Source organism: Lacerta agilis, chromosome Z, assembly GCF_009819535.1.
Source record: "Lacerta agilis isolate rLacAgi1 chromosome Z, rLacAgi1.pri, whole genome shotgun sequence".
NCBI lineage: Eukaryota > Metazoa > Chordata > Lepidosauria > Squamata > Lacertidae > Lacerta > Lacerta agilis.
Window position 1 is genome coordinate 12,991,771 of NC_046331.1, and position 18,131 is coordinate 13,009,901.

Consider the following 18,131-nt stretch of genomic DNA (forward strand, 5'->3'; position numbering starts at 1 on the left):
AGTTTTGGCTCATAAAACCTTAGGCAGCTTAGCCGTGCCTCTGGGTACCAGTCGCTGGAAAGTGCAGGAGGGGAGAATGCTGTTGTGCTCAGGTCACCCTTGTGCACATCTGGCTAGTCTCTGTGCGAAAAGGATGCTGGACAAGATGCATCCAGCAGGATGTTCTAATGTGCAAAAAGAATGCTGGACAAGATGCATCCAGCAGGATGTTCTAATGTGCTTATGTTCCTCCATCTCCTCCTCCTCCTCCAAAACCCTTGGAAAGGGCATTAATTTTCCAAATAAATGAATGACATTTTGCCCTCTTCAAGCCACCACCCTTGCATTTCCTGATCCTTGTCTTAATGCCTCTCTGTTGCAGGAGCTTTTCAAAAAGGTGGTTCCCTATCACTGCCTTGGCTGCATCTGGTCCCAGCGGGACAAGAAAGGCAAGGAGCACTTGGCCCCCACCATCCGGGCGACCGTCTCCCAGTTTAACCGTGTCACCAACTGCATCATTTCAACTTGCCTTGGGGACCGGACCCTGAAGCCACAGCAAAGAGCCAAGGTGGTGGACCACTGGATTCAAGTAGCTCGGGTAGGTTGCTTGGCTGTAGACCCCTCCAAAAAAAAAAAAAATAGTATTGTGGTTTGAGATGGGACTTACTGTATATTCTGGCGTATAAGACTTACTTTTTAATCCAGGGAAATCTTCTCAAAAGTCGGGGGTCGTCTTATACGCCGGGTGGAGAATTTGAGGTCGAGTATATTTCAAACTATTTTAACAGGAAAAGTTGGGGGTCGTCTTATACGCCCAGTCATCTTATACGCTGGAAAATATGGTAATCCAAAGTATGGTTTGGAATGGGGCATTTCATGAACATGGGTGGTTTGTTGGGGGGAGGGTTGCTTTTCTTTCTTTATTACATTTTATAAAACACATACATTTACACAATATACATACACCCTACCTTATTTTCATGACATAAAACATACCTACATTTTTGGTGTGTGTGTGTGTTGCTTTTCAATCAAGTTTCTAGCCCTCACCACAGGAGGCAGTGACTGCCACCAACTTGGGTGGCTTTAAAAGACGATTAGGCAGATTCGTGGAGGAGAAGGGCTACCAACAGCTACTAGCCACAATGGTTATTCTCTGCCTCTACTGCCAAGAAGCAGGATGCCTCTGAATGCCACTTGCTGGGGGTCACAAGTAGGGAGAATGCGGATGAACGCAAGTCCTGCTTTTAAGCTTCTCAACAGGGTACCTGGTTGGCCAGTGTGAGAACAGGATGCTGGACTAGATGGGTGGACCACTGGCCTGATCCAGCAAGGCTCTTCTTACATTTTTACATTCTTAGCTACTAACGCTGCTATTAAATGCAGCAAAACTCAACATAGGCAACAAGTTTTTAGTTTGTTGCTTACCTGTAACCAGGGAGTTTTAATTTGCATTTCCTTTTTACTGCAACATTTGGGTCACCTGAATGCAAATCTCTCTCTCTCTCTCTTTCTCTCTCTTTCTTTCACACACACACACGCACATATACCACAGAACATAATCCATTCCAGGAAATTAGGATAGCAGTTCAAATGCTGGGCAGAGGATCCAGGAAACAAGTGCCTAACCCTTAACCCACAATAAGGTGTATGGTTTTTTTAGCCTCTGCGTGTGCATCTCCTCTTTCTAGCTCCTTCTAACGCCCACTGTTTCCTTGTGCTCCTCCAGGAATGCCGGATCCTAAAGAACTTCTCTTCCCTCCGGGCCATTCTCTCCGCCTTGCAATGCAACGCTGTTCACAGGTTGAAGAAGACATGGGATGAGGTCTCCCGGTGAGTAGGGTATGAAGGAAGAATTTGGGTGCAGGGCAGGGGGAGAAAGTGCATGCAATGCAGATCCCTCTTGGGTGTTAGCAGCACCAAGTCTTCCATCTCAGATCTTTCCTCTGCTACACATTCACTGAGCGGTTGCTGGCAAGGAAACAGTTATTTCAAACTCATACCTGCCGTAAAGGGAAATTAGCATCGGCCTGCTGCACAGTGTGATGGCTGTTGTAACAATTTCTGAAATCCATGCATATTGAAGTGCTTCCTGTGAAGCATCTTGAAGCAAATCCACAATAAGGTGGTGTCTATAAAAAAAACAAGTTACGTGGGAAATATAGGAGGCTGTCTGATACTGAGTTGGAACATAGGTCCATCTGGTTCAGTGTTGTCTACACTGACTGGCAGCAGCTCTCTGGAGTGTCACATTAGGGTTATTTCCCAGCCCTACCTGGAGATGCCATTGGGGGTTGAACCTAGGACTTTCTACATGCAGAACAGGTGCTCTGTAACCGAGCTATGGCCCTTCCTGTAATTGACTAGAGCAATCACGGACTTGTAAAATTGTAGAGTTGGAAGGGATCCCAAGGGTCATCTAGACCAGTGTTCCCCAACCTTGGGCCTCCAGCTGTTTTTGGACTACAGCTCCCATCATCCCTAGCTAGCAAGGCCAGTGGTCAGGGATGATGGGAGTTGTAGGCCAAAAACAGCTGGAGGCCCAAGGTTGGGAAACACTGATCTAGACCAGTGGTGGGCAAACCTATGACAATCGTGCCAGAGGGGCACTCAGAAGCCTCTCTGTGGGCACGCGTGCCATCGCCCCAGCACAGAACCGACAGAAGGCGAGGATGGTGCATTGAGTCCTCAGCTCAACTTGGGCAGCTGGAGAGCCATGTGCGCGGCGGGGTCAGCGCAGGAAACTGCACAGCCAGAGCAGGATGCAATGCCCGTCTCTCCAAAATGAGAGTTGTAGCTATTCTTTGGCCATGAGTTCATCGCGCCCAATTGCACGGAGGCTTCCGGAACATATTGTGGCAATGAGTATTTTGCGCAAGCAGGTTGCGAAATAGCACTGGCAATGATTATGGTGGGCTCTGTACAATAAAGAGGCAAGATCCCCAAACTGGTTTGTATCATTGAAAGCTCTGTTGTTGTGTTTTTCTTTTAAGACAAAAGATGTTAATGTACGAGTTTTTTCTAAGCGAAAACCTCAGTATTCAGGTTAAATTGCCGTGTTGGCACTTTGCGATAAATAAGCGGGTTTTGGGTTGCAGTTCACTGATCTAGACCAGCCCGCTGCAATGCAGTATTGTGTTAAGTAAAAGTGATTTAGAACATTACGTATATAAAATACAGTTAAAGCAATGGCGTATGTAAAAATGTTTTCGAAACTAATATAGATACCAAGTCGGATAGAAATCTCCAGTTTAGAAGAATTGTTGAAAGCAGTAGTCCCTTGTTTTAGTGATACCCTTGTTCCCTCTTGACAGAGAAAGCTTCCGCACTTTCCACGAGCTGTCAGAAATCTTCTCAGACGAGAACAACCATTCCTTGAGTCGGGAGCTTCTCATTAAGGTAAGATACCTGATTTTAAAATACCTGCAAATAATAAAAAGTAAAGAACTCTGCAAGCCACATGTGCTTGATCTGTTTGGTCCCACTGATGCCTGAAAGCTTTCTTTCGTTTGCCTTAGGCAGGAATGTTGTGGAGTGACTGATCGATGAGAACTGTTACCCGTTTTGGGGTGAAGTCAGGTGGAAGATTTTATTGGGTGACAGGCATTGTTTTGGAATGTGCTTTTCTTTGCTGGGGGTGGGCATGAAGTGATGTCTACAGCTTCACCCTAAAAATCCTCCTATGTGCAGCACTGATTGGTCAGTGTCTGTGATGTTAGCATTTGGCTGTTTGCTTCATACATCTGTTGTCCTGGAAGTTGCTAAGTGAGACTCCCACCCTCTTTCCATTACTCCTGTCCTCACCTTTGGAGATGTTTTAGTCTGGCAACAACTCCTCAGGGGTTTTTTCCTTCATCAATTAATAGATTAAATACAAAGCAGCTGGATTCTGCAAAGACACGGCAAAGTTGTCTCTTAGAGGATCCAAAAGGGTTTTTCTAAAGAGGTAGTCCGAAAATCACCACTCATGAAAGTGGAGTGTTTGTGTGATTTCTCCTCTCTCTCTGGCCAACTTGCAGATAGGTCACAAGCAATGGCATAACTAGCTGCTCGGGTGCCCGGGGTGGCGCACGCGCCCTGCACCTGGGGCTGGGGCAATCCGTCCATGGGGGCGGGGCGAGCCAGGGCAGGGGTCACTGTGCAAAGCCTCTCTGCCGCCTCCCCCTCAGCTGTAGGGCAGCTAAGGGAGAGGCGGTGGGCAGATACAAGCCCCACACTGCAGTGTCAGGCAGCGCAGAGCCTGCAGGCACCCAAGCCACCACGTCACTCCCAGGAGAGACGCGTGGCTCGGGCACACTTTAGGCCCCGCAGTAAGTGCCGGCTCCCGCGGTGTGGCACCCAGTGCCAACCACATTTTGTTGCATTTGTTGACTGAACTAAAAAGTTTCATGAGCCCAATTTTTATTTATTTATTTTTAAAACGCATATTTTTGCCATTTTGTCACACACACCCCCTCAGTGATGACACCCAGGGCAGCCCGCACCCACCACACTCCCCTTCCTACGCCACTGGTCACAAGGTAGATCAGGATTTATTGGGAGAAATCCCTGGGTTGTTTGAAGTAGATTAGCAAAGATATCTGAGTGTCTCAGACTAGGGCCTGGGAGACCAGGGTTCAAATCCTCCCCACTCTGTCATGAAGCAACCTGAGTGTGACCTTGGGCAAACTTCAAGGAATAACTCTCAGTAAATAATGGATGGTTTTTAACTCCCCGGCATAATGCTCAGCGAAACAGTTACCTTAAAAACTCACAATAACTTGGTGCGAACAAATCAGGATGAAAGCTTAAGAAACAGGATGTCTGGAAGTGACCTGAGAACCAGAAACCTTTTTTTGATCTACTGTAAATCCAGAGAGAGATCTTCCCATCCCCCTCTTCTGCTAGGGAATGGGTTGTGCCTCCTTTAATGCTGTTGCAGCAAACCAGGCAGAGACAGCTGTTTTTAGATTCTTCTCTGCTAGGCTTGGGCACCTCCTGGGCTCAGTAGCTAAGGAATCCCCTGTGAGGGTTATGAGGGTGAGAGATAAGTACCAGGGAGGAGAAAATAAAGAATCGTAAAGTTGGGAGGGGACCACAAGAGTCATCTAGTCCAACCCCCTACAGTGCAGGAATCTTTTGCTCAATGTGCAGCTTGAACCCATGATCCTAAGATTAAGAGTTATCATCTGGTTCTCTACTGACTGAGTCATCCCAGAGGGAAGCTAGCCTGTGGGCGCGCTCCTTTTTCTTATCAGCAGGCCGCAATCAAAGCTTTCCCAGAATTACTGCTCATCCATCTAAGCGATGGGTGGGTTTCGCGACCCGGAGCCTGGGTGACACCCCACCTTGTAGTCAGTTTTTAAATGCTTTCCTGCTTCCATGGATTCCATTAACCCAGGATTCCTGCAGACGATTAGTTGATCCAGGCTTTTCTTGCACAGAGTTTCTGCAGAGCATAGATCATAATCTGGGCTCTGCTGATCATTCGCTCTGATTTGATGGTGGTGTGCTTACACGAAAGTGAGCATTAATACGGATCTGTTTGCATGGTGTGACAACGCAGCTTAGAATCATAGAATTTTAGAGCTTAAAGGGTCATCTAGTCATACCCCCTTTAATCAGTCGTCCAGTCCACATTTTTCAAAGCCATTTTCCCATCTCTTCCCTAACTACAGAAAGCCTGATTCTTCAAGCCTGCAAACACTTTAATCTACTTTAAACGTGCATGAATGACACAACAACAATCTTTATTACGGTCCAGAGACCCAACAAAGCAATACAAAGCAATACACAATTCACAATTCGGACAGCCTGCCTTCAGGTTGCAGAAGCATTTTGTGCATGAACAATACAATTGCGCATATAAAAACCGTTGCATAGGATACTGGTTGTAAGTCAGACCGTTGATCTATCAAGCTCAGTGTTTCCTACGCTGACCGTCAGTAGCTCTCCAGGGGTTAAAGCAGGAAGCCTTTCTACCAGGGCAGTCCAACTTTTCATACTGGGTGGGCGGCAATACTATTTTGACATGGGGGTACCAAGGCCAAAATTTGATGCCCCCAGCCCTCATGCTGCCTTCTCCAAACCAGCACCTTCCCCTTGCTTACCCAGCTTTGGGAAGGCAGTGCAAGTTTTTTTTTTGGGGGGGGGGGGTGTTAAATGTTGCCAAGGGCTTCCAGAAAAGGTTTTGAGGTCCACCCGTGGCCCTTGGCTGTGCATTGGGCTGCACTAGCCCTACTTGGAGATACCATTGGGGATTGAACCTAGGACCTTATGCACCCACAGCATATGCTATAGCACTGAGCTGTGGCCCTTCTCCTAAAACTGAACAACTAAGATTCTAGTCATCGTGATTCTGAAGTTGAAATAAATAAGAGGTTGAAATAAATAAGAAGCTGTCTTCTCCTGAGTCAGATCCTCATTATACAGAGTCAGATGCTCAGTCCATCTTCCTCACTATTGTCTACACTGACTGGCAGCAGTTCTCTGGGATTTCAGGCAGGGGGGCATCTTCTTTTCCAAGCCTACCTGGAGATGCCACCAGGGACTGAGCTTTGGCCCTCCTGCCACTCTGGTTTATTGATGATTACTGCAGTTATCTCAAAAGAAAGCTGTACACCCAGACTTTCATATTAATAGTTCCCTGTCTCTCTTTCCTTGGCAATGCAGGAGGGGACCTCCAAGTTCGCCACCCTAGAGATTAACCCAAAGAGGGCTCAGAAACGGCAGCAGCAGCAGCGGGAGATGGTGAGTCGAATATGGTGTTTTATAGGACACCGCTTTCTACCAGAGAGGCTGTGTGGTGCAGTGGTTAGGGTGCCAGACTAGGACTTGGGAGGTCAGGATTCAAATCCTCACTGGGAAGCTCACTGCGTAGCCTCAGGCCAGCCTAACCCACCTCACAGGGTTGTTGTGTGGGTAGAACAGGAAGAGAACTATGTATGCCACCTTGAGCTCCTTGGAGGAAAGGTGGGATATAAATGCAAAAAAGAAATACCAAGCCAGATTCATCAGTCTGTGCTATTTGGAGCTAGCAGCAGACTTTCAGATTCTTGGTTAGAGAAAGAGGTTTTTCATTTCACCTTCTCACTTGATCCTTCTAAGCCCAGGGGTAAGCAACCTCTTTTGCGCTCCAGGACTCTTAACTCCCATCAGCCGTTGCTGCTAGCACTGGCCAGTAATCAGGGATGATGGGAGTTGTAGTCCAGCAATGTCTGGAGGGCTATAGGCCTGCTGATCTAAGTTGCAGCATTCCTTTCTGCTAGCAAGAGATGGAAGGCTGCCCCCTAAAATGAGAGTGGAGGGAATACCTCTTCCTAGATCAAGCCCGGGGACCTTGGTGCACTCCATATTCTGTGGAACCTTTGGTCCTGATGTGTGGTGGTGGAAATCCTGTTTATTACAAGCGGTGGAAGCTTTGGCCCTCCAGACGTGGCTGAACTACACTTCCCATCAGCCCTTACAAGCATGGCCAATGACCCAGAAACACAGGGAGTTGAAGTCAAAAGCTTCCCTACCTCTCATTTTTTAACCAACTCCCATGCTGGGCCTCTCTGGACATGGTGGCTCTCTCAGTGATCTTAACCCCTCGGCTCCTGTTACAGGGCGTGATGCAAGGCACCATCCCTTACCTGGGCACCTTTCTCACTGACTTAGTGATGCTGGACACAGCCATGAAGGACTACGTGGATGTAAGTATCACCAAGCCTTCCCCCTCTGCTCCCTCTTTCAAGCAAACTAACCTTTCCTTTGCCACATTTCCTGAAATGGCACACCACTGCATAATGTTTTCATAATGGAACCTTATAAGGTCTCCCTAAGACATTCACATGAGCAGATCTTTTTACCTGTAGTCACACTGCCCCCTGGTGGACATTTGTTGCTTCCTACAGCAACAAACGGGGGTGGCGCTGTGGTCTAAAGTAAACTACAGAGCCTAGGGCTGATCAGAAGGGCGACTGTTCGAATCCCTGCGACGGGGTGAGCTCCCGTTGTTCGGTCCCAGCTCCTGCCCATCTAGCAGTTCGAAAGTACATCAAAGTGCAAGTAGATAAATAGGTACCGCTCCGGTGGGAAGGTAAACGGCGTTTCCGTGCGCTGCTCTGGTTCGCAGCAGACGCTGGGTCCCTTGGCCTATAGAGCAGGATGAGCGCCGCAACCCCAGAGTCGTCCGCAACTGGACCTAATGGTCAGGGGTACCTTTACCATTACCTTACAGCTTTTAAAGGGGTGCCTTAATGCTTTTTTTTTTTTTTTTGCTATTGGAAAACCATTTCAACTGCAAGCCTAAACAGCATCGCCAAAACAAGAACGGTCCCTGCTCATGAGGGGCATACAGTTGGAAATCTGAAATGCAAGTGCCATTGAGATATGAGTCTTGTGGTTTACTCCATCATCTCTGACCATTACACAATGCTGCCTGGGCCTGATGGGACTCCAGCAACATTTGGAGGGCCATAGGTTCCTCCCCCCTGTTAAACATAGTACAGCAAAGGCTTGTGGCTCATTGATAAGGCATCTGCTTTGCATGCAGAAGGTTCTGGTTCAATCCTTGGCATTTCCAGGTCAATTTCACAATCCTTTTTTATGAATCACATCATGCTTAGAACGCACTCCACTCTCCCTTCTTAAAAAGCAACAATTCAGTGATGGTTGCAGGAAAGTACAGTTTTCTGATTAGGTCCTTGAATCTGTTAATATTTGCTGCATACTTACCTATTCTTAAAGCTTTCCCACATTTTGGGTACTCAGAAATTGAACCAGTGGGCAGCTGGGGACAGTGGGGGCAGTCGCTGGTTTTTAACGATCTGCTTTTCTTTTATTTCAGGCTGGCCTTATCAACTTTGAGAAAAGGAGGAAGGTGAGAACTGTTGTTGTTTTTAACCAACTTTATGATGAATAGCAAACATTTTATAGGTGGCTTTAAATTCTCAAAAAAGCGCAGCAGCCGTAAACAAGGGAGAGAATAAAACCCGCATGCCAAAATGAGGCTTCCAAGCATTGAGCATTCTCTATGGCCATAGAACTGCTTGCTCTCTGCGGAACCAGAAATTGGAGGTGGGTGGGGTGATGGAATGGGTTATACTGGGAGGAGGGCATGGCTGGCTGGGGGATGGAATGGAGTGTGATGGGAAAGTGGCTGGCAGGCACCCTAAACGACAGCACACTGCCCTGTTTCATTAATACTTTTTATACGCTTTGTGACTTATCAGCCAGGGCTGATAGGAATTGTAGTCCAGAAACTCTGGAAGGCTGTAGGTCAGGGAAGGGTGCCATAGGACCCCTTACAATGATATTTCTGGGCTCGCAAGGAAGTGTATGGCGAGCCAAGCTTAACCCTACTTTCCCCCCCCCCCCACTCTCCACCTGCAGGAATTTGAGGTCATTGCACAGATCAAACTGCTCCAGTCAGCCTGCAATAACTACAACTTCACGCAGGAAGATCGCTTTGTGGTCTGGTTCCATAGCATTGAGCGGCTCAGTGAGGCAGAGAGGTGAGCCCTCTCCTTCCCCCCTCATCTCAAATATTATTAAATCATGTGGGGCCACCCCCAGTGTGCTTCCCCAGCCCAGTCCAAGCAAGTACCTTTGCTAAACACTAAAGTTCACAGGTGGGGAGAGGGTTCTTGTGCTTAGGTCCTGCTTGCAGGCTTCCCATTGGGGCATCTGGTTGGCCACTGTGAGAATGGGATGTCGGACTAGATGATAGGCCATTGGCCTGATCCAGCAGGGCTCTTGTACCCTACCTCCACTGTCAGAGGTAATACTAGTTACTGCGAATCACAAGTGGGGAGAGTGGCCATTGTACTCAGGTCCTGTACTGGGGCTTCACATTGAGGCCACTGTTTGGCCTGATCCAGCAGCCAGTCTCTTCTTACATCCTGCTTAGTTGGGGTGCTTTCGATAAGAGGCTCCAATTACAGCTTCGTCACTGTTCCTCTTGAGGACCAGAAACTTGTCCTTTAAAAAAACACCTGATTACGTATCAAGTAGGGTAGGGGTGAGGAACCTTTTCCAGTCAAGTGTTGCATATGATCATTATCAACCTCCCAGGGATAGCAGGTCAGTGGTGGGCAAGGCCAGAGGTAAAAGTGAGTGGAGCAACAGGTACCACTCTCATTTTCTTTATACTGTAGGCTATGCCCATCCCCACATCTCTCCATGTGGGCAGGCAAGAGCCACTGCCCCCTTTCCAAGGACACACTCCAGGCCAGCGCAGAGCAGGGCTGGTGAAAGGGTATGGCCTGTGAATGGGAGGACAATGCCCAAGAAGAGAGTATGGGGTACCAGACAGAGAAGCCCGGAGGGCCACTTTGGAACCCCTGGGCCTGATGTCTTCCCCATCCTGCAGGAGGGTGAAGAGAACAGCTCTTGAGGCAAGAAGCTCAGAGCTGATGCAAACACCAACCAATGTCCTTCCCTCCCCCCATTCCTTCCAGCTACGGCCTCTCCTGTGAGATTGAGCCCCTGTCGGAGTCAGCCAGTAACACTCTGAAGGCGAAGAAAAACACAGGGATCATCAAGCGCTGGAGCGAGTGAGTCCTTGTAGATCGATCCCAAAGTGCAGTGTTGCTCCAGAGGCATCTCTGAGTCGTCATTTTAAGAGTCAGCTTAAAACAAGTTGGGGCTAGAGAGCAGCTTTGAGAGACACCCTGGCAGCAGAAATTGTTTATTATTTATGTATTTATTTAGAACACTTCATACCCTGCTCTTCTGCCAAAATGGTTCCCGGAGCAGCTTATAATACAATGAAAACAAGACAGTCCCTGCCCACAGGTTTACAATCTAAAAAAAAGCAAGAAAAAAAAGCAACCCTACATAACACATAAGGAAAAAGGGACAAGGAGGGAAGAGGAAAATAAAAATCTAAACTCAGGCATAGACATTCCTATAATGACCCGCCGGCACAGTTCAGGGGCAGGAGGTGCCCAGTGAGGCTGGCATCTCACACCAGAGCCAATGGAGTGTACAGCTGCTGCAGTGGCTGCATCCAGGTGGAATGAGGAGGCGTCATCAAGAACCTGAGGAGACAGGAAGAAGCTGCCTATATACTGAGGCTGGCAGAAGTCTCTCTCTCTCTCTCTCTCTCTCTCTCTCTCTCTCTCTCTCTCTCTCTCCCTCCCTCCCTCCCTCCCTCCCTCCCTCCCTCCCTCCCTCCCTCCCTCCCTCCCTTGCTGCATGAGGCACAAGCCAAGAACGCACCTTGGCCCCTTCCAGAAGCCAACTAGACTGGAGTTGAATTTTTACTCCAGCTTTGGGGATGGGCCAGCATCCCCCACCAGATCCTATGAGGAATAGGCTAGCTTAGAGGGGTGTCTTGTAACAGTGGGTTGTCAGGCATTGTTGGACTACAACGCCCATCATCCCCAGCCAGCTTGGTCATGGATGATGGGAGTTGCAGTCCAACCACACCTGGGGACCCAAGGCTAGTTAATGCATTTTTAATTAACATCCTACTGGCTTGAGTACACTTGTTTTATTTTAAGCCCAAGGCCAGTAGGAGTTGAACCTGGGACCTTCTGAAGGGGGAATATAAACCTTGGTCTCCCAGGTCCTTGTCCAACACTCCAACCACTACATCACCATGGCTCTAGCCAATATTATCTACACTGACTGGCAGCAGTCTCTCCCATGTCTATCTGGAGATGCTGGTGGTTGAGCATGCAATTTTATGCTTGCAAAGTTCTGCATGCTAGAGCTCTTCCTTTAAAAACAATGTAAGATCCTAGTCCTCATGGTTCTGAACTGAGGCCTCATTTTAATAGACCACTGGCCTAGCTTAGAATGTTCCTATCTCGCACAATGCTATCTACACTCACCGGCAGCAGCTCTCCGGGGTTCGAGGCAGGAAGCGTAGATGTCACTGGGGAGTGAACCTAGGGCCTTCTGCCTACCCTTGAGCCACCTGGGCCCCTTCCTGAAAGGTGCTTATTTGCTTTCCTTGTCCTTCCCAGCCGGCAGGCCCCCAGCACTGAATCCTCCTGTGCCAGTGGCAGCTCCCACTCCAAGTCCTTTGACCAGCTGAAGTGCGGTCCCTACCTGTGCAGTGCGGACATGGCGGACTCCGTCAGTGTCACGTCGGCCGGCTCCAGCAGCTCCGACGTGGAGGAGATCAACATCAGCTTCATCCCCGACTCTCCCGAGGGTCAAGAGAAGAAGGTACAAGACAGCGTCCCACTAGGCCCTGCTTGCGCCCAGGGGGGCAGGTGGCAGGTGCACCCTGTTGTCAGGGGAGAGGCCGACTTTCACTTTGGGGGCGGGGGGCAGGTTTTGGAACGGGCAGGCCTGGAAATCCTTGTCCCAAGGCAAACGCCTGTAGGGAGCAGGCTTCAGAGGCTGTTGGCAGTGGGTGGAGCTTGGGGTGGGTGGGCGGAGCTGATATGAGCCCCTCCCCCTCCTATGCTCGAGGTGGGAGGGGCCTGTGTCTTGCGAGGCGCCGCGTGTTTCTGAAATGCAATTTATCCCGCCCCATTAGTGTTACCTTCCCGTCCTGGACTCCCAGACGTTCAACTCCGCTTCTGGCCAGGAGGGGGTGCCCCTGAGCACTGCCTGTAGTAGAAAGGTGATTTTTCTCAATAAGAAATACCTGGGGAGGCAGAAAAGGAAACACCCGCTCTGTTGCAGGAGGCTTAAATAAAGCCCTTTAATTCTCTCCCCTCTTTCTCTCCTCCCTCCATAGTTCTGGGAATCCACCTCGCTTTCCTCCCTGGACACCTCGGGAATCGGCTCAAGTTCGAGCAGCGCCTCCTCCTCCTCGGTCTCCTCCACGCCGGTGACGGCCTCCCGCACCCACAAGCGCTCTGTCTCAGGCATCTCCAGCTACTCCTCTCTCTCCTTGCCCCTCTATAACCAGCAAATTGACGACTGTTGCATCATCCGGGTCAGCTTGGCCGTGGAGAATGGGAACATGTACAAGAGCATTCTGGTGAGGGTCTTTTGACAAGGAGGGGTCTTTGTTTTTCTGTGAGGTGGGTAGTTGGGTGCACTTCGAGATCTGGAGCGTTTTTTCGGGAAGACTTTTGGGTGCAAATGTAAAGAGCCAGCCTAGGATATCCGTTCACCAAATGTTCTGTGCTAGTCCTTAGGAAGCTGCTTTAGACCAAGTCAGACCATTGACTCATCTGCCTTTGTACTTCCTACACTGACCGGCAGAGGCTCTCCAGGATTTCAGGCAGGGAGTCCTATCTTAAACCTACCAGGGGATGCCAGGGATTAAACTGGGACCTTCTGCATGCAAAGCAGATCCTCTGCCCACTGAACTCTAGATGCACCTGTTGAACGTAGGAAGCTGCCTTATACTGAGTCAGACCATGGGCCCATTTAGCTCAGTACTGTCAACACTGACAGGCAGTAGCTTTCCATAGTTTCAAGGAAGGTTACCTCCAAGCCCTTCCTGGAGGTGCCAAGGACAAGTGAACCTGGGGCCTTCTGCATTCAAGATTAGGTGCTTGCCTAAATGTGGGTTTTTGTTTTTACATTAATATTTTCCAGGTGACCAGCCAGGACAAGACCCCGGTTGTGATCCGTAAAGCCATGGCCAAACACAATCTGGATGGGGACCGGCCGGAGGACTATGAGCTCATTCAGATCATCTCAGAAGAGAGAGGTGAGGTGCCGTGGTTACTTAGCGGCTATATTTTCCCTCCACTGTCAGAGGCAGTGTGCCTCTGAATGCCAGATGCTGGGAATCGCAAGTCGGGAGAAGTGCCATTGGAGTTAAGAGTCCTGCTCACGGCTTCCAATTTGGGTACCTGGTTGGCCATGCTAACCATTGGGCATGCTGGCTGGGGCTGGTGGAAATTGGAGATGTTCCCCTCTCCATAGCATCTCCTTAAAAGCCCAGTCCTTGAACCTGACTCCTCCTCTCACTCCCCACTCCCCTCTTTATCCCCCCAGAACTGAAAATCCCGGACAACGCCAATGTCTTCTATGCCATGAACTCTGCTGCCAACTACGACTTTGTGCTCAAGAAGAGAGGCTTCTCCAAGGCCGTCAAGATCAAGCACGGATCGAGCTCCACGCTGCCACGGATGAAGCAGAAAGGCCTCAAAATTGCCAAAGGCATTTTCTAACCCCTGGGGCAGAGGGTCACCTGCCCCACCCACGGGCTTTGCCCCCTCACCAACTCAGTGCTGTTCCACTCTTGGCTACCAGTCTGTCTTAAATGCCATGGGGTTGGGGGCAGGTGTGTGAGAGATGATGTGATTGATCTCCCCACCCTGGCAGCCTTGACCCTTTTCTCCATCTTGCCAAGGAGATGCCCCAGCCGAAACCCTGGAAATTGGAAGCGGGATCCCTTAGCAGCAACACCGCTCCTGCACGTTACTCTTCGTGTTTTCTCTCTCTCTGTGCGTGTGTGTGTGTGTGTGTTGGCAGCAGCTGGCCCTTGCCTTTAAATCAGGTCTGCATCTCGTCTTATTTTTAAAACAACAACAACGAGGAGGAGATTTTTATTTTCCATTAAAAAAAAAACAAGACCTTTCCATGGTGCAAGCCAAGCTTATGTGGCTGCCTGAAGCCGTAGCCTGCCTTACACCGATCAATCAGCGTGGTGCTGCTAAGGGGGTCTGCTTTCTCCGTTCTCTGCTAAGAAGCACCCGAGCAGAGGCTGGGGACTGGGAGTGTTCAGGGGATTGGAGCGAGCCCATGTGTGGGACAATGACTGTCTTCATCTTCCATGCTCCTGGATACAGTTCCTTCTTGGTTGTCCTGGTCAAGCGAACTCACTGCCTGGAATTGGTCCAGAAATGCACTTTTTTTGTCGTCAACGGGAGTCTGAAACTTTCCCCCACCGCTGCCTGTCCACGTGGAGTCCGGCCCTGTGGATTCCTCGTGTGGATTTAAGGCCACCAGCGAAGGTGGATCCTGTGCCAGAATAGGGTCAACCCACTCAAGACTTTTTTGAACTTTTCCAAACTCCTTCCCCCCACCCCCTTTCTATTAAGAGCCTCCACCAAAGATCAAAAATGGCAAGCGTGTTTCTATGACAAAACGCCTCCGCTGGCCAACAGAGGCAGGAGTTGAAGGAAGTTGGGTTTCTGTACAAAACACACTGTAAATAAGGACCTTGGGTAGAGAGAAGGAAGGGGTGGGAGGAGGGCTGAGTGATTTGCTCTAAAGGGTTGCAATGAAACTGCCCCCCCCCTTCTCCCTCTTGGAAAGTGCCACTCCAGTTTTTTTCTTGTGTGTGTTTTAATGGACTAAGAACCTTTGACAGTGAAGTAGGGTCTGTGGACTATTGTCTGATGTGATCGGATTTTTTTTTTTTTGTAAAGAGAATCTCAAAATGAATTTACTAATGTTCCACCCCACCCCACCCCACTCCCAATATTTATTGCTTGTGTAAATAGACTGGTTGGATTTGTACATTTTACTAACACTGTTTAAATATCCGTTAGCGTGGTCAGTTTTATGTTTTTGAATTGTGTGAGACATTTTGAGTGTATGAATGGGGGAATATGCCACATACCCCTTTGTTGAAACTTGCAGGATGTTTCAGACAGGGTTTCTTGGGTGGAGCCAAAGTGCTTTAGCACAAGGAGAGTGAACCTTTGCCTTCCCCACCCCCAAAGTTGCTGGACTCTTAACTCGCATCTTTCCTGACTACTGCCTATGCTATCTGCAGGTGTCCCCCAACCCACCTTTGCCCCCTCCCCCACGTGGCAAGGGGAAATGGCTTCTGATTTTATCTTTGCCACTAAAATATTACCATGAGCTTTTCACTAAACACTAAGAAGAGGCCATGCAGATCCTCTCCAAGCCCAAAAATTCTGCTGCCTCCTTTGCTCTCTGTGTGAGCTTGCTTCTGTCTGTGCCACAACAAACTCCTAATCATAAAAGCGACTAAGCTAGAGTCCTCAACACCTCAGGACTTCCATTGGAGCAGCCTTGGTGATACACTTTGTACAAGCGACTAATGGGAAACTTGTTTGTTTTGAAAAGAACCACAGTGAGCATAGCTGGAAACATGGGAGTGAATGAGGTGTAAGTAATTGAGAATCTGCAACATCTTTGTCTTTGCAATTTCTGGTTCTAGAGCTGGCCTGTCTTAAGGTGGTGCCACCCAGGTGTTGATGGGAGTCCTGCCACAAAGATTGGGAGTCCAGCATCAGCTAGAAGGCACCTTGGCTTAGCCTTATGAGAGCTTCTCTTAACCAAATCCTCAGATGTCATCTGCTTTCTTGCTCAGGATCTCATAGAAAAGAGGGCTGTTAATTCTCCAGTTGCCAGACCTGTTTTTGTAAGCCCAGGGTTTTTGGGATTCTTTTTAAACACACACACCCCCTACACACACCAAAACAGCATTATCTGAAAGGCAATCAGCTCTGCTCTGCCTATGAAGGGAGCAAATACTGTAATAGTCTCCTTGAGGGCAGCAGTGGGCTGTCTTATCTTTCCCCCACATTTACTGTCCAATCTGCTTCTGGTGTTGATCCTGTAAATAAGGTTTTATTTCTTCTTGTTTAGACAAACGCTGGAACATACTCCCCCATCCGTTTTGTAGAACAGTGGCTTCCTTGCGTTTTCGCTCCTGGTGGCTTTAAGCAACAGAACAGCTTCCTTTTTGTCTCCATCCCCTTTTGCTGCCGGCTGGGAGGACGGGGATCTGTGGCGTTTGTTGCCAGCCATTGTCAAAGACTCTCTCTGTGGATCAGCCAGTGCAGAACCTTTTCCTAGACCTGCACCAGGTTTCCTGGCTATGTTCATCCACAAAATCTTTGTGCACACACACAAAAAAATATATGCCTCAGGCCTGGAGTTGTAACACTGCTTCCCTGCCAGGCTTCTGCTAAATCCTTTTTATACATGTACCTTTTTCAGAAACTCCCCCCACCCACCCTAATTCTTCCTTACTGCACAAACACTTCTTCCTGAAGCTTCCCCCCCCCTTAACAGCTGCTGCTTCTCCCTACTTTTCATTGGAGTGTGACAACAAGAGTCCACAGCTGCTAGGGTGTGTGTGTGTGTGTGTGTGTGTGTACGTACGTGAGTGTGTGGTCCATGTTGGTGACTGTACATGAGGTATATTTTGTACCAATTTCCTTGAAGTAGCACACTACCTGGTGTGATTGTATACAGCAATGCAATTAGCTTTTTTCAATAAAAAATGCTGATTTTGAGGCAAAGGACCAAGTTGTTCCCAGCTTCTTTGTGCTGTGAGCGAACAATTATCCCCCCCACCCAAAAGGATGCTATTGAACTGGAAAAGCAGGAGAGGCTTTAAGAACGGGGGTTCGGGTGGTTCCCTGCCATGCAAGTTCATTCACTGGTGCTCTCGTGAGTTTTCCGAAACGTCCTCTACAGAATGCTGTCCCTGTATCTCCCCACACTTAACTTGGGCATAGAAAAATAACCACCAGGATGGTGTTCAGATGAGGATGGCATGAACTACACTGAGCCCACAATAAATTCTCACCTGGAAGCACCACTTCATTTAATAGAGAACTGCATGGGGTAGTTAGAAGGGTGTTAATTTCCTCCCCTCTGGTAACACTAATTCAGGTGGGCTCATCCAGTGAAACTGATTAGCAGGAGAACGAGAAAAGGAACTGCTGCTTTCTCTTACACCGCATAGAAATTGAAACTTTTGGGCCACACACACACACACACACAGTATATTCTGGCGTATAAGACTACTTTTTAATCCAGGAAAATCTTCTCAAAAGTCGGGGGTCGTCTTATGCGCTGGGTGGAGAATCTGCGGTCGAGTATATCTCAAACTCTATATTTTAACTGGGAAAGTTGGGGGTCGTCTTATATGCCCAGTCGTCTTATACGCCGGAAAATACGGTGTGTGTGTGTGTGTGTGTGTGTGTGTATTTAATTTCAAGACTGTTCTGAAGTTAAAACAACAGTAAGAAATATGAAATAAAGAAAACTTACTTTTTAAATACCAGTAGTTTCCTACTGGAATGTTATTGTAGGGTTATAAATAATCAGTGCTTTTTTTTTCCTTTAAAAATGTTTAGGGGTACTCTCATTGTCCTACTCCTACTGAAATACTGCCCCTCAATGAGGCCAAACTTAGATTCACAAAATGCTTATGGGTATGCATGCCCCTGTGTGTGTGTGTCCCCGAAAAAAACACTGTAGATCACTGGGCCTAAGTCTAGGAACCCAGCTGACAACTCCTCTCTCAGGGTGAAAGTGTTGGATTTGTGTGGCCATAC

General features: G+C 48.5%; 1 protein-coding gene across 5 annotated transcripts in view; it reads left to right on the top strand.

The window, feature by feature from the left end:
• The window catches only part of RALGDS (ral guanine nucleotide dissociation stimulator), a 92,838-nt gene extending 77,475 nt beyond the window's left edge, over positions 1-15,363 (top strand). For 4 of the 5 annotated variants that reach the window (XM_033137089.1, XM_033137085.1, XM_033137087.1 and 1 more), the window contains exons 7-19: positions 362-577; positions 1,709-1,812; positions 3,294-3,378; positions 6,631-6,708; positions 7,566-7,652; positions 8,789-8,821; positions 9,334-9,455; positions 10,401-10,496; positions 11,916-12,120; positions 12,437-12,523; positions 12,641-12,886; positions 13,453-13,567; positions 13,858-15,363. In XM_033137089.1, the coding sequence (XP_032992980.1) occupies positions 362-577; positions 1,709-1,812; positions 3,294-3,378; positions 6,631-6,708; positions 7,566-7,652; positions 8,789-8,821; positions 9,334-9,455; positions 10,401-10,496; positions 11,916-12,120; positions 12,437-12,523; positions 12,641-12,886; positions 13,453-13,567; positions 13,858-14,033 (1,650 nt within the window). In that variant the 3' untranslated portion in view covers positions 14,034-15,363. The remainder of the gene's footprint in view (positions 1-361; positions 578-1,708; positions 1,813-3,293; positions 3,379-6,630; positions 6,709-7,565; positions 7,653-8,788; positions 8,822-9,333; positions 9,456-10,400; positions 10,497-11,915; positions 12,121-12,436; positions 12,524-12,640; positions 12,887-13,452; positions 13,568-13,857) is intronic. The other variant, XM_033137086.1, reaches the window with a different exon arrangement.
• Positions 15,364-18,131: the final 2,768 nt, after the last annotated feature.